A 15029-nucleotide genomic window follows, 5' to 3' on the forward strand; every position below is an offset into this window, starting at 1 on the left:
ACTGGGTATATTTGAGAGGGCATGTTGGAGCAAGGCATTTGCTGGGCTAGAGGTTTCAGGGGGTTGGTTAGTGGGGAAAGTTTGCTCGAGCCACAAAGCAGTTTTTAAATATTTTTTTTGCCTGGCCAAATCAAAAGAAAATTGCTATTGTTCAGCAGCTTGTCTGTGGCCCTGCTTCTCCTTAGGTTGCAGTTGAATTGTTCCACTACTGCTGACTTGTATGTCACTAGCTTAGTACTGGTTTGCTTTGGTCAGCATCCCAAATGGACCCCATAGGGCTCTGGTCAAAAGTGGTGCACTATGTAGGGAATAGGGTGCCATTGGGTCCTGATCTATAGTAGTGCACTATGTAGGGAATAGGGTGCCATTTGGAACATCGCCTTGGTTTGCTGTTTTCATGGTTTACTTTGAGGGATGACTTCCTATGAAATGCTTGTACTTCTCTTGTTATTCTCTCCTTTAAATGGATGTAAAAATGGAACCCCAAACTGCACCACAGCACATTTAGTTCCTCGGCTACTGCTGTTGCCGTTGATTTAAAAAAATACTTGATGATGAATTATAGCTGTGTAAGAACCAAAGAGAGGGTGATAACTTTAGCTGATACTGCTAACCCAGATCAACGTGTCCCTGCTTCATTTACTTAGCTAAGCCATCTCTTTTTGTCTCTTTTTCATAATGGACCTGTAGCTCTGCGTTAAGATGGATGGTTTTTCACCATTGGGGACGGGACTGGAACACTGGGTACTTCCTGTAGCCTTGGCAGGCAAAATCTGTTCCCTTCCAACACCTATTCACAGGTTTACAGTGGTTACATGCCTGGCTCCCAAGGTTCTGTCCCCAATGTTCCACTTCCGTCCCCAGTTTGATATCCCTAATGTTCTATCCCTGTCCCCAATGTTCTAGTTCTGTCCCCAGTTTTATATCCCTAATGTTCTATCCCTGTCCCCAATGTTCTAGTTCTGTCCCCAGTTTTATATCCCTAATGTTCTATCCTTAATGTTCTAGTTCCATCCCTAATGTTCCAGTTCTATCCCTAATGTTCTATCCCTAATGTTCTATCCCTGATGTTCTATCCCCAATGTTCTATCCCTAATGTTCTATCCCTGATGTTCTATCCCTAATATTCTATCCCTGAAGTTCTATCCCTAATATTCTATCCCTGAAGTTCTATCCCTAATGTTCTATCCCAGATGTTCTATCCCTAATGTTCTATCCCTGATGTTCTATCCCCAATGTTCTATCCCTAATGTTCTATCCCTGAAGTTATATCCCTAATGTTCTAGTTCCATCCCTAATGTTCTCATGGCCTTATACAGCTGGTTGAGTGCGGTCTTAGTGCCCGCATGGGTTTGTGGTGGTAAATAGATGGCTACGACACGCTGACCTCTCACCATTAAAAAAAACTGTGGAGGTTAGCATGTTATGGAGGGTATGATATTCCTGCACTTGGCTCTGTTCAGTAAAACCTCCGATAGAAGTTTGGTAGCTATGCTGTACTGCACCATGTAAACCGTTTAAATTCCACATAGTTAGAATAAAATCACTGAAGAGTTTCAGGAGACATATAGCCGGGGGTTTAGCTGACTGCGTTACGAACCATGTGCGCGCGCTTCAAAGGGGCAGACGTCCATGTGTTGCTGCGATTGTAGACGACCTGATAGCTACCGTGACGAGAAGCTGCCATGTAGTGAATTGTAAGTGGCTCTTTTTTTTTTTTATCTCGTTCTTGATACCAATTTCTGGGGTGTTTTGACTGATGTCTTGTCTATGCTAATATGGCTCAAATTCGCTAGCTAGCTAACCAACAACTGTAACGATGTATTTGAGTGACAACAAGTGCTCATTTTGCAAATGTATTTATGTTTGTTTATGTTTAAATGTAGTTTGGGATGTTGTCAACAATCTAAGCTTACCAAGTCTGTTTTGCCCCTTAATTGCGCATGTTGCTAAACAACCAACCCGTCTATATTATGGGTGTTTTCAGACACTAGACACATAAACATCGTGATGGCAACAGGAGTGAGTGCATTCCTGCTCTAAGTGCACTTCAGTCCTCCTCTCTCTCTCTCTCTCTCTCTGTCTGTCAGTCTCTCTCTCTCTCTCTCTCTCTCTCTGTCTGTCAGTCTCTCTCTCTCTCTCTCTGTCTCTCTCTGTCTGTCAGTCTCTCTCTCTCTCTCTGTCTCTCTCTGTCTGTCAGTCTCTCTCTCTCTCTCTCTCTCTCTGTCTCTCTCTGTCTGTCAGTCTCTCTCTCTCTGTCTCTCTCTCTCTGTCTCTCTCTCTCTGTCTGTCAGTCTCTCTCTGTCTCTCTCTGTCTGTCAGTCTCTCTCTCTCTCTCTCTCTCTGTCTCTCTCTGTCTCTCTCTCTCTGTCTCTCTCTCTCTGTCTGTCTGTCAGTCTCTCTCTCTCTCTCTCTCTCTCTCTCTCTCGCTCTGTCACTCTCTCTCTCTGAGCTAAGCTGTCTGATTCCATAACAAAGAGAACCTTCTGGCACTGGTCAGGTGGTCCTCACCAGGAAGTGATGTCACAAAGCCAGGAAAAAGAAGAGAGGGGGGGGGGGGGTGATTGTCGGCCTGCCTGACCGTCTGTTCCCTTCTCAGATACCAGAGTTGAGGGTGGCGGAGGCATAGAAGAAGGCTTAGCCCCCCCCAAGTAGCTCCCGCTGCGTGGAAATGTCAGCCCGGTATCTCCAGGAATAGTTTCTAATTATAGCCAGACAGAGCCCCCTTTCCTTAACCCCCATGTCTGTGGAGGACAGAAGACTCACCAGATGGCAGGATGCTTTGAAGTGCCCCCGGCCAGAGACCGTCTCTCTGGTGTCTTGCTCGACCACTAGCCTGATCCCAGATCTGTTTGTGCTGTCTTGGCCAATTCCTATCATCATTGTCGTGACCAGAGCAAGAGAACAGCATCAGATCTAGGATCAGGTTAGTCCTGCATTGTCCAACTGTACTTAGAAGCACCTGCTGCTCATCTGTAGTTGTTTACAAATGCTGTTTTGAATGAAAAGAAAATTGTACCTACACATTGAAGAAGGCTGTGAAGCCGAAGGGTCTGTGTACGCTCTCCCTAATGCAGTGAAACTAATTGAAAACATTGAATAATGAAGTAGGATACATATAATATATAATGAAGTAAGATATTTATTGAGTGCAACTAATTACACCTTTTTGATGGATGGTGAAAGTCCCAAGATATTGTGTACATATATAACAGTAAAGTCCTCCAAGTTTATCTAGTTTACAGTTGTACTTAATGCCCGATTGCTGAGGTCAGAGTTCTACTAATTGTTATATTATTATTAGATTACTAGGTTACCGGAGAGAGGAGAGGCACTGCTAGGTTACCGGAGAGAGGAGCACCACTGCTAGGTTACCGGAGAGAGGAGCACCACTGCTAGGTTACCGGAGAGAGGAGCACTGCTAGGTTACCAGAGAGAGGAGCACCACTGCTAGGTTACCAGAGAGAGGAGCACCACTGCTAGGTTACCAGAGAGAGGAGCACCACTGCTAGGTTACCAGAGAGAGGAGCACCACTGCTAGGTTACCAGAGAGAGAAGCACTGCTAGGTTACCGGAGAGAGGAGCACCACTGCTAGGTTACCAGAGAGAGAAGCACTGCTAGGTTACCAGAGAGAGGAGCACCACTGCTAGGTTACCAGAGAGAGAAGCACTGCTAGGTTACCAGAGAGAGGAGCACCACTGCTAGGTTACCAGAGAGAGGAGCACCACTGCTAGGTTACCAGAGAGAGAAGCACTGCTAGGTTACCGGAGAGAGGAGCACCACTGCTAGGTTACCAGAGAGAGGAGCACTGCTAGGTTACTGGAGAGAGGAGCACCACTGCTAGGTTACCAGAGAGAGGAGCACTGCTAGGTTACCAGAGAGAGGAGCACCACTGCTAGGTTACCAGAGAGAGGAGCACTGCTAGGTTACCAGAGAGAGGAGCACCACTGCTAGGTTACCAGAGAGAGGAGCACCACTGCTAGGTTACCAGAGAGAGGAGCACCAGTGCTAGGTTACTGGAGAGAGGAGCACCACTGCTAGGTTACCAGAGAGAGGAGGGGCACTGCTAGGTTACCAGAGAGAGGAGCACCACTGCTAGGTTACCGGAGAGAGGAGCACTGCTAGGTTACCAGAGAGAGGAGGGGCACTGCTAGGTTACCAGAGAGAGGAGCACCACTGCTAGGTTACCAGAGAGAGGAGCACCACTGCTAGGTTACCAGAGAGAGGAGCACCACTGCTAGGTTACCAGAGAGAGGAGGGGCACTGCTAGGTTACCAGAGAGAGGAGGGGCACTGCTAGGTTACCAGAGAGAGGAGCACCACTGCTAGGTTACCAGAGAGAGGAGCACCACTGCTAGGTTACCAGAGAGAGGAGCACCACTGCTAGGTTACCAGAGAGAGGAGGGGCACTGCTAGGTTACCAGAGAGAGGAGCACCACTGCTAGGTTACCAGAGAGAGGAGCACCAGTGCTAGGTTACCAGAGAGAGGAGGGGCACTGCTAGGTTACCAGAGAGAGGGGCACTGCTAGGTTACTGGAGAGAGGAGCACCACTGCTAGGTTACCAGAGAGAGGAGCACTGCTAGGTTACTGGAGAGAGGAGCACCAGTGCTAGGTTACTGGAGAGAGGAGCACCACTGCTAGGTTACCAGAGAGAGGAGCACTGCTAGGTTACCAGAGAGAGGAGCACCACTGCTAGGTTACCAGAGAGAGGAGCACTGCTAGGTTACTGGAGAGAGGAGCACCAGTGCTAGGTTACTGGAGAGAGGAGCACCACTGCTAGGTTACCAGAGAGAGGAGCACTGCTAGGTTACTGGAGAGAGGAGCACCACTGCTAGGTTACCAGAGAGAGGAGCACCACTGCTAGGTTACCAGAGAGAGGAGCACCACTGCTAGGTTACCGGAGAGGAGAGGAGGTGAATGATGTAATGCAGTAGTAAAGACCTGAAGGGAGTTAAAGTTGTCATCTGGGGTTCATCCCCGTGACGGAGAGCATTTAATCTCCACCACACACAAAAGTGGGATTACAGCGGGATAGAATATTATTCTCTATAATCTAGACCCCCCCCCCCCTCCCCCCCAACATTGCTGTTTAAGGCTGTGATACCTCCAGTTTAAGTGGTGATTGGCTTGAGTTGACAAGGTGAGTGGTGATTGGCTTGAGTTGACAAGGTGAGTGGTGATTGACTTGAGTTGACAAGGTGAGTGATGATTGGCTTGAGTTGACAAGGTGAGTGGCGATTGGCTTGAGTTGACAAGGTGAGTGGCGATTGGCTTGATGAGACAGATTAGTTGAATTTCTTGGTCGACAAGACACATACAGTTTGAAGGAAAGTATTTTTTTTAGAAAAGTGCTACTTTCCCACGCTGGCCTGGCCCGCTGCTGAACTGAACTTGAGACTTGTTTGCAGAACCTACTGTAGTTTCCCTTGGCTTGAATTGGCAGACAGGAGGTGGAGGGAGACGGGATGTGGTCGCAGAAAGCCTCCTTCTCTTTTCTTGAACCTCATACCAGCGGGATGGAAAGGGGCCGTGACCGGGAATTGTCTCTCCACACACCACTCCCTTCATTCCTCCTTCCAGCTATATAGTTACTATATTTAATGCATAACATGCCTGTGAACTCAATGAAACTGACTTCCTGTCTTCCTCCCTCCATCCCTCTTCTTCTCCCTCCCTCCATCTCTCTCCCTCATCCCTCTCCTCTCCCTCCATCCCTTCCTCCCTCTTCCTCTCCCTCCATCTCTCTCCCTCCATCCCTCTCCCTCCATCCCTCTCCTCTCCCTTCCTCTTTTTTCATCCCTCTTCCTCACCCTCCATCCCTCTTCCTCACCCTCCGTCCCTCTTCCTCTCCATCCCTCTTCTTCTCCCTCCCTCCATCTCTCTCCCTCTCCTCTCCCTCCATCCCTTCTTCCCTCTTCCTCTCCCTCCATCCCTCTTCCTCCATCCCTCTCCCTCCCTCCATCCCTTCCTCCCTCCCTCCCTCCATCCCTCTCCTCTCCCTCCATCCCTTCCTCCCTCTTCCTCTCCCTCTCTCCATCCCCCTCCCTCCCTCCATCCCTTCTTCCCTCCATCCAACTTCCTCTCCCTCCATCTCTCTCCCTCCATCCCTCTCCTCTCCCTTCCTCCCTCTCCCTCATCCCTCTCCCTCCATCCCTCTCCCTCCATCTCTCTCCCTACATCCCTTCCTCCCTCTTCCTCTCCCTCCATCCCTCTCTCTCCCTCCATCTCTCTCCCTCCATCCCTCTCCCTCCGTCCCTCCCTCCATCTCTCTCTCGATCTCTCTCCCTCCATCTCTCTCCCTCCATCCCTCCCTCCAGCTGTACAGGAAGGTGGTTCACCAGATGATTCAAGTCCTAATCAGGAAGCTGACTACTCTGAGCCAGTACGAGGAAGCCCTGGTCAAGATCAATGCTACGGCTACAGACAGACTGACCGTGCTCAAGGCCAAGCCTCAGGCCATCCAGAGGGACATGCTGTCCATCTGCAATGACCCCTTCACCATGGCCCAGCAACTCACTCACATAGAACTGGTGAGAGACAGACAGACAGACAGACAGACAGACAGACAGACAGACAGACAGACAGACAGACAGACAGACAGACAGACAGACAGACACAGCAACTCACTCACATAGAACTGTTGAGAGACAGACAGACAGACAGACACAGCAACTCACTCACATAGAACTGTTGAGAGACAGACAGACAGACAGACACAGCAACTCACTCACACACACTACATGACCAGAGGTATGTGGACACGTGTCAACTGGTGAGAGACACTGTTCATATTGCTACTTGTCATCAGCTATGTTTGTTGTCCGTACATTAAAACGGTTGTGTTTGTTCTGCTGTAGCCTGCATCATAACAGCTCAATATTTACAAGGGGGATGTAAAAATTGGCAAAACATTTATTAACGTCATCAACCTGACTGAACGCGTTCAGAGAAAGATGGAATTTATTGAGTTGCTTTTTCCCTTTTCAGGAGAGACTGAGCAACATCGAACCAGAGGAATTCATCCAGGCTTTTGAGAAGAAAGACCTTCTGGACAATGATAAGGTAATGAGTCTGCATGCTTATCCACAATAGGTCACTGGTATGTTATGGAACAGGCTACAGTTGGCTAGAACCCTGTGGTGTGATAAGGCAGATAGAACCCTGTGATAATGCAGGTAAAACCCGGTGGTGTGATAAGGCAGATAGAACCCTGTGGTGTGATAAGGCAGATAGAACCCTGCGATAATGCAGATATGACCCTGTGGTGTGCTAAGGCAGATAGAACCCTGTGGTGTGCTAAGGCAGATAGAACCCCGTGGTGTGATAATGCAGCTGGACCCTGTGGGGTGATGATGCAGGTAGAACCCTGTGGTGTGATAATGCAGATATATAACCCTGTGGTGTGATAATGCAGAGAGAACGCCGTGGTGTGATAATGCAGGTAGAACCCCTGTGGTGTGATAATGCAGACAGAACCCTGTGGTGTGATCATGCAGATAGAACCCCGTTGGGGTGATAATGCAGATAGAACCCCGTGTTGTGATAATGCAGACAGAACCCCGTGGTGTGATAATGCAGGTAGAACCCTGCCTTATATTGCTAAAATCTGAAGGTTAGTAGATTTGGTTCCATCCGTCTCCACTAGTACTAATGTCTATCTCCAAGTAGATTTATACAATACAGTTGGCTATCACCACCATGACCGACATTGCTTAAATCAGAAGAGCAGTGATTTGGCTCTATCCAGAGTCTAGAACCACCAGTTTCCTTTCCAGACAGTCACTCATTATGGACTCGACTGAAACTGACCCCATGGTGGGTCAATGTGAGGACACCATTTTGTGTCAGTAAGGTAGACGGTGTATCCCCAGACATACCTGTGGTAGTAGACCAAATATCTGCTGTCCCTCTCTTCCTGTTCCTTTAAACATCCCTCCGTCTGTCTGTCTGCAAGGGATACAATGTTTTGGTTGTATCGCCATGCAACCACTCGGCCACGAAACAGCCGCCACGAGGGTTTTGTTTTGGGTGTGTGTGCGTGTGCTTGCCAGCGTTCGGCTGCTAGGCAACAGGGGTGTTGTGTGGGGCTATTTTGGCGTCCTTTTTTTTCGTGTGCCTTGGGCTACTCCTCTATATCCACTTCCAAAGGGGTGTGGGTCTGTGTGTTGACCACTTTTGGCCATTGTGTGAGGGAGAGAGGAGAAATGCGTCAAGCTAAAGGAATGTAAGGTATTTATAATTATTCAGCTCTGCTAAATAATGTGAATAGCTAGCTAACACCCTGACGGTGTGACTCGGAGCATAGTGCCAAAGTTTGCAATAATAGTCTAATTACAAAGACAACTATAAAGCCTATACACCCATCTGGGGAGCTAGGTTCACATTTTTAAATATATAGAATATAAATATAACGTCTATTTGTCAAACTGTATTACTAATTTTATAATTGACAAAATACCCAATTAGCAATGAGCTAAGTAATGGTAATGAAATGCTATGCTACTGGTGCTAATGAAATGCTACGCTACTTGTGCTAATTAAATGGTATCTATACTATGCTAATTAAATGCTTTGCTACTGGTGCTAATGAAATGCTATGCTACTGGTGTAATTAAATGGTATCTATACTATGCTAATTAAATGCTTTGCTACTGGTGCTAATGAAATGCTATGCTACTGGTGCTAATTAAATGCTATGCTACTGGTGCTAATTAAATGGTATCTATACTATGCTAATTAAATGGTATGTCTTTATTGCTACAGAGCTGTTTCAGCGACCAGAAGAAGGCTAGTAGCCTGGAGGCATATGTACAGTGGTTCAACAGACTCAGCTTCCTGGTGGCCACAGAGATCTGCATGGTGAGTGGTTGGGTAGATCTGAGTGGTTGGGTAGATCGGAGTGGTTGGGTAGATCGGAGTGGTGAGTGGTTAGGTAGATCTGAGTGGTTGGGTAGATCGGAGTGGTTGGGTAGGTCTGAGTGGTTGGGTAGGTCTGAGTGGTTGGGTAGGTCTGAGTGGTTGGGTAGGTCTGAGTGGTTGGGTAGATCGGAGTGGTTGGGTAGACCGGAGTGGTGAGTGGTTAGGTAGATCTGAGTGGTTGGGTAGATCTGAGTGGTTAGGTAGATCTGAGTGGTTGGGTAGATCGGAGTGGTTGGGTAGATCGGAGTGGTTGGGTAGATCTGAGTGGTTGGGTAGATCTGAGTGGTTAGGTAGATCTGAGCGGTTGGGTAGATCGGAGAGGTTGGGTAGATCGGAGCGGTTGGGTAGATCGGAGCGGTTGGGTAGATCAGAGTGGTGAGGGGTTGGGTAGATCTGAGTGGTGAGGGGTTGGGTAGATCTGAGTGGTGAGGGGTTGGGTAGATCTGAGTGGTGAGGGGTTGGGTAGATCTGAGGGGTTGGGTAGATCTGAGTGGTGAGGGGTTGGGTAGATCTGAGTGGTGAGGGGTTGGGTAGATCTGAGTGGTGAGGGGTTGGGTAGATCTGAGTGGTGAGGGGTTGGGTAGATTTTTTGCTGTTGTTGACTTGTTTTTTGCTGTTGTTGACTTGTTTTTTGCTGTTGATGTTGTTGACTTGTCTTGTTGATGTTGTTGGCAGCCCGTAAAGAAGAAGCAGCGAGCGCGAGTCATGGAGTTCTTCATCGACGTGGCGCGGGAGTGCTTCAACATCGGCAACTTCAACTCCCTCATGGCCATCATCTGTAAGTGTTGTTGTTGTTGTTGTTGTTGTTGTGCTTTTGCACCCCGACCTTGTGACAACTCACTCACCGGCTCACTTGCTCTAAACACAAAAGGCTTTTTGTCGACAGTCAGGAAATACGATTAGTAAATGCAATCTGTTTTTCAGCGAGACTTTGTACCTTCCTAAACCCTATAACAGCCTTAACCCAAAACGAAAATCACAGTGTTTTATTTATTCACTTTAAATAGTCTTTCAAATATTGCTTATTTACTTTTATAGGAATACTTCCCCTCCAAAAAGTAACACATTCGGCCATAGAAATTGTCCTTGACCTGAACAGAAAGGGTAACTTTAGGCTTCAATTGATAATCTTGAGCAGATTGGCTCTAATGCGTCCCGATCTATCTTCGGCTCCAGCTTGTGACCTTCCCCAGGGTCCAAGCACAAAAGTCTGGGTTAGTTTGGGGTCCTTGCCCCAGGCTTTTGGCGGCCAGAGCCAGCCGACGGGGTACGGGGGGGGGGGGGGGGGGGGGGGTCCTGAGTGGCCAGGGAAGAGGGCAGCTGGTCAGGCCTTGAGGTTCGGGAGGAGGGGGTGGATGATGAGAGGAGGGGCAGCTGAGAAGTTCTACACAAACACCCATATAGACAGATGGTCAGCACTGACCAGAGAGGGAAGGATGGAGGGAGAGGGGTATTGGCAGGCGAGGGAAGGAGGGAGGGACAGAGGGTATTGGCAGGCGAGGGAAGGAGGGAGGGACAGAGGGTATTGACAGAAGAGGGAAGGCAAAAGGGGATGGTGGGGAGGGAGGAACGGCTGGGTGGAGGGAGGGTGGAGGCCCTAGGAGTACCAGCTGTCCCAAGCCCCTCTCTCCCCGGAGATGAAGCCACAAGCAGAGCCCCTCAGTCTCCAGGGACCCATAGGGAGATATTACAGGGTCAGAGGGTTATAAAAAGGAAAGACAAACAGGACCCTGGGAAAATATGTCCTCCTGAATACATATGCACTCACACACACCTGATTTACCATATGGGAAGCATAGTGTTGGATTGGGAAGCAGAGTGATTACCATATGGGAAGCATAGTGTTGGATTGGGAAGCAGAGTGATTACCATATGGGAAGCATAGTGTTGGATTGGGAAGCAGAGTGATTACCATATGGGAAGCATAGTGTTGGATTGGGAAGCAGAGTGATTACCATATGGGAAGCATAGTGTTGGATTGGGAAGCAGAGTGATTACCATATGGGAAGCATGGTGTTGGATTGGGAAGCAGAGTGATTACCATATGGGAAGCATGGTGTTGGATTGGGAAGCAGAGTGATTACCATATGGGAAGCAGAGTGATTACCATATGGGAAGCAGAGTGATTACCATATGGGAAGCAGAGTGATTACCATATGGGAAGCAGAGTGATTACCATATGGGAAGCAGAGTGATTACCAGAGAGAGAGGTTAGAGATGGAGAGAGAGGTTAGAGGTGGAGAGAGAGAGATAGGTTAGAGGTGGAGAGAGAGAGAGAGAGAGAGAAAGAGTTGGAGAGAGAAAGAGGTGGAGAGAAAGGTTAGAGGTTGAGAGAGAGAGGGGTTAGAGGTTGAGAGAGAGAGAGGGGTTAGAGGTAGAGAGAGAGAGGGGTTAGAGGTAGAGAGAGAGAGAGAGAGAGAGAGAGAGATGGATAGAAAGGTTAGAGGTGGAGAGAGAGAGAGAGGTTAGAGGTGGGGAGAGAGAGAGAGAGGTTAGAGGTGGATAGAGAGAGGGGTTAGAGGTGGAGAGAGAGAGGGGTTAGAGGTGGAGGGAGAGAGAGAAAGAGTTGGAGAGAGAGAGAAAGAGATGGAGAAAGAGAGAGAGGTTAGAGGTGGAGAGAGAGAGAGAGGGGTTAGAGGTGGAGAGAGAGAGAGAGAGAGAGGTTAGAGGTGGAGAGAGAGAGAGAGGTTAGAGGTGGAGAGAGAGAGAGGTTAGAGATGGAGAGAGAGAGGGGTTAGAGGTAGAGAGAGAGAGAGAGAGAGAGAGAGGGGTTAGAGGTGGAGAGAGAGAGGTTAGAGGTGGAGAGAGAGAGGTTAGAGGTGGAGAGAGAGAGGTTAGAGGTGGAGAGAGAGAGAGGTTAGAGGTAGAGAGAGGGAGAGAGAGAGACAGAGAGGTTAGAGGTGGAGAGAGAGAGAGGTTAGAGGTGGAGAGAGAGAGAGGTTAGAGGTGGAGAGAGAGAGAGGTTAGACCCAACCAAATCATGAGAAAACAAAAAGATAATTACTTGACACATTGGAAAGAATTAACAAAAAAACTGAGCAAACTAGAATGCTATTTGGTCCTAAACAGAGAGTACACAGTGGCAGAATACCTGACCACTGTGACTGACCCCAACTTAAGGAAAGCTTTGACTATGTACAGACTCAGTGAGCATAGCCTTGCTATTTACTGGGCGAAATTCCACAGTGTGCCATCACAGCAGCAAGATTTGTGACCTGTTGCCACGAGAAAAGGGCAACCAGTGAAGAACAAAACACCATTGTAAATACAACCCATATTTATGCTTATTTATTTTATCTTGTGTTCTTTAACCATTTGTACATTGTTAAAACACTGTATATATATAATATGACATTTGTAATGTCTTTATTGTTTTGAAACCTCTGTATGTGTAATGTTTACTGTTAATTTTTATTGTTTATTTCACTTTATATATTCACTTTATATATTATCTACCTCACTTGCTTTGGCAATGTTAACACATGTTTCCCATGCCAATAAAGCCCTTGAATTGAATTGAATTTAATTGAGAGAGAGAAAGAGGTGGAGAGAGAGAGAGAGAGAGAGGGAGAGGGAGGGAGAGCGGGATGGAGAGAGGGAGGGAGGGAGGGAGAGCGGGATGGAGAGAGGGAGGGAGGGAGGGAGAGTGGGATGGAGAGAGGGAGGAAGGGAGAGCGGGATGGAGAGAGGGAGGGAGGGAGGGAGAGTGGGATGGAGAGAGGGAGAGGGAAGGGGAGGGAGGGAGGGGCATGGAGAGAGGGAGAGGGAGGGAGAGCGGGATGGAGAGAGGAAGGGAGGTAGGGAGGGTGAGAATCCAGCTCAACAATGGCTACAAGGAGGGGGTCTGTGTCAATGGAATTAAAGCTGTGTGTGCAGCTCATTTCTCACCCTTCTCTCTTGTCTTGCTCTCTGCAGCTGGGATGAACATGAGTCCTGTGTCTCGACTGAAGAAGACCTGGAGCAAAGTCAAGACGGACAAGTTTGACATCTTGGAGGTAATTGCTTGTTCACCTGCTGCACTGAGGGTCATACAATCTAGTTGCCTAGCAGCTTCAAACGCTAGCTAGTTGCCTAGCAGCTTCAAACGCCAGCTAGTTGCCTAGCAGCTTCAAACGCCAGCTAGTTGCCTTGCAGCTTCAAAAGCCAGCTAGTTGCCTAGCAGCTTCAAACGCCAGCTAGTTGCCTAGCAGCTTCAAACGCCAGCTAGTTGCCTAGCGAACCTTCCCATGTTCCACTGTAAGCCTCGTGGTGTTTGAAGTGGTATTGCCACAGGGATACTCTACCTTCAGAAGTGTTGAGATGGGGATGGGTAGCCCCAGACAGCTGAGGTAGACGGTGTACCTGAGGTTCAGATCAGACGAGCTCCCTGGGGGTCCGTGGAGGAGCCAGGTATGGACCTTCAAGTCAGAAGATGTAAAGTAGCAGATTAAAGGGATAAACCAGGTCCCAGTGGAACCCAGGAACAGGTTTCTCTCTTGCCACACCTCCCTCATTACTCTACTACCCTCTCTCTCCCCTCTCTCTTTCCCTGTCTCTCTCTCACCTCTCTCTTTCCCTGTCTCTCTCTCTCTCACCTCTCTCTTTCCCTGTCTCTCTCTCTCTCACACCTGTCTCTTTCCCTGTCTCACTCTCTCTCTCTCTCTGTCTTTCTCTCAATTCAATTCAATTCAAGGGGCTTTATTGGCATGGGAAACATGTGTTAACATTGCCAAAGCAAGTGAGGTAGATAATACAGTGCCTTGCGAAAGTATTCGGCCCCCTTGAACTTTGCGACCTTTTGCCACATTTCAGGCTTCAAACATAAAGATATAAAACTGTATTTTTGTTGTGAAGAATCAACAACAAGTGGGACACAATCATGAAGTGGAACGACATTTATTGGATATTTCAAGCTTTTTTAACAAATCCAAAACTGAAAAATTGGGCGTGCAAAATTATTCAGCCCCTTTACTTTCAGTGCAGCAAACTCTCTCCAGAAGTTCAGTGAGGATCTCTGAATGATCCAATGTTGACCTAAATGACTAATGATGATAAATACAATCTACCTGTGTGTAATCAAGTCTCCGTATAAATGCACCTGCACTGTGATAGTCTCAGAGGTCCGTTAAAAGCGCAGAGAGCATCATGAAGAACAAGGAACACACCAGTCAGGTCCGAGATACTGTTGTGAAGAAGTTTAAAGCCGGATTTGGATACAAAAAGATTTCCCAAGCTTTAAACATCCCAAGGAGCACTGTGCAAGCGATAATATTGAAATGGAAGGAGTATCAGACCACTGCAAATCTACAAAGACCTGACCGTCCCTCTAAATTTTCAGCTCATACAAGGAGAAGACTGATCAGAGATGCAGCCAAGAGGCCCATGATCACTCTGGATGAACTGCAGAGATCTACAGCTGAGGTGGGAGACTCTGTCCATAGGACAACAATCAGTCGTATATTGCACAAATCTGGCCTTTATGGAAGAGTGGCAAGAAGAAAGCCATTTCTTAAAGATATCCATAAAAAGTGTTGTTTAAAGTTTGCCACAAGCCACCTGGGAGACACACCAAACATGTGGAAGAAGGTGCTCTGGTCAGATGAAACCAAAATTGAACTTTTTGGCAACAATGCAAAATGTTATGTTTGGCGTAAAAGCAACACAGCTGAACACTTCATCCCCACTGTCAAACATGGTGGTGGCAGCATCATGGTTTGGGCCTGCTTTTCTTCAGCAGGGACAGGGAAGATGGTTAAAATTGATGGGAAGATGGAAGGAGCCAAATACAGGACCATTCTGGAAGAAAACCTGATGGAGTCTGCAAAAGACCTGAGACTGGGACGGAGATTTGTCTTCCAACAAGACAATGATCCAAAACATAAAGCAAAATCTACAATGGAATGGTTCAAAAATAAACATATCCAGGTGTTAGAATGGCCAAGTCAAAGTCCAGACCTGAATCCAATCGAGAATCTGTGGAAAGAACTGAAAACTGCTGTTCACAAATGCTCTCCATCCAACCTCACTGAGCTCGAGCTGTTTTGCAAGGAGGAATGGGAAGACATTTCAGTCTCTCGATGTGCAAAACTGATAGAGACATACCCCAAGCGACTTACAGCTGTAATCGCAG

The 15029-nt window shown here is 47.7% G+C and overlaps 1 protein-coding gene across 3 annotated transcripts in view; it reads left to right on the forward strand.

Annotated features, from left to right (window-relative positions):
- The window catches only part of LOC110511702 (ras-GEF domain-containing family member 1B-A), a 167638-nt gene that overhangs the window by 139225 nt on the left and 13384 nt on the right, over positions 1-15029 (forward strand). For all 3 annotated transcript variants that reach the window (XM_036979229.2, XM_090236863.1, XM_036979230.2), the window contains 5 exons: positions 6319-6531; positions 6989-7063; positions 8765-8860; positions 9596-9698; positions 12836-12915. In XM_036979229.2, coding sequence (XP_036835124.2) covers positions 6319-6531; positions 6989-7063; positions 8765-8860; positions 9596-9698; positions 12836-12915 — 567 coding nt within the window. The remainder of the gene's footprint in view (positions 1-6318; positions 6532-6988; positions 7064-8764; positions 8861-9595; positions 9699-12835; positions 12916-15029) is intronic.

The sequence above is a fragment of the Oncorhynchus mykiss genome, chromosome 6, assembly GCF_057628025.1.
Source record: "Oncorhynchus mykiss isolate SJ-2025 chromosome 6, ASM5762802v1, whole genome shotgun sequence".
In the NCBI taxonomy this organism is placed as follows: Eukaryota; Metazoa; Chordata; class Actinopteri; order Salmoniformes; family Salmonidae; genus Oncorhynchus; species Oncorhynchus mykiss.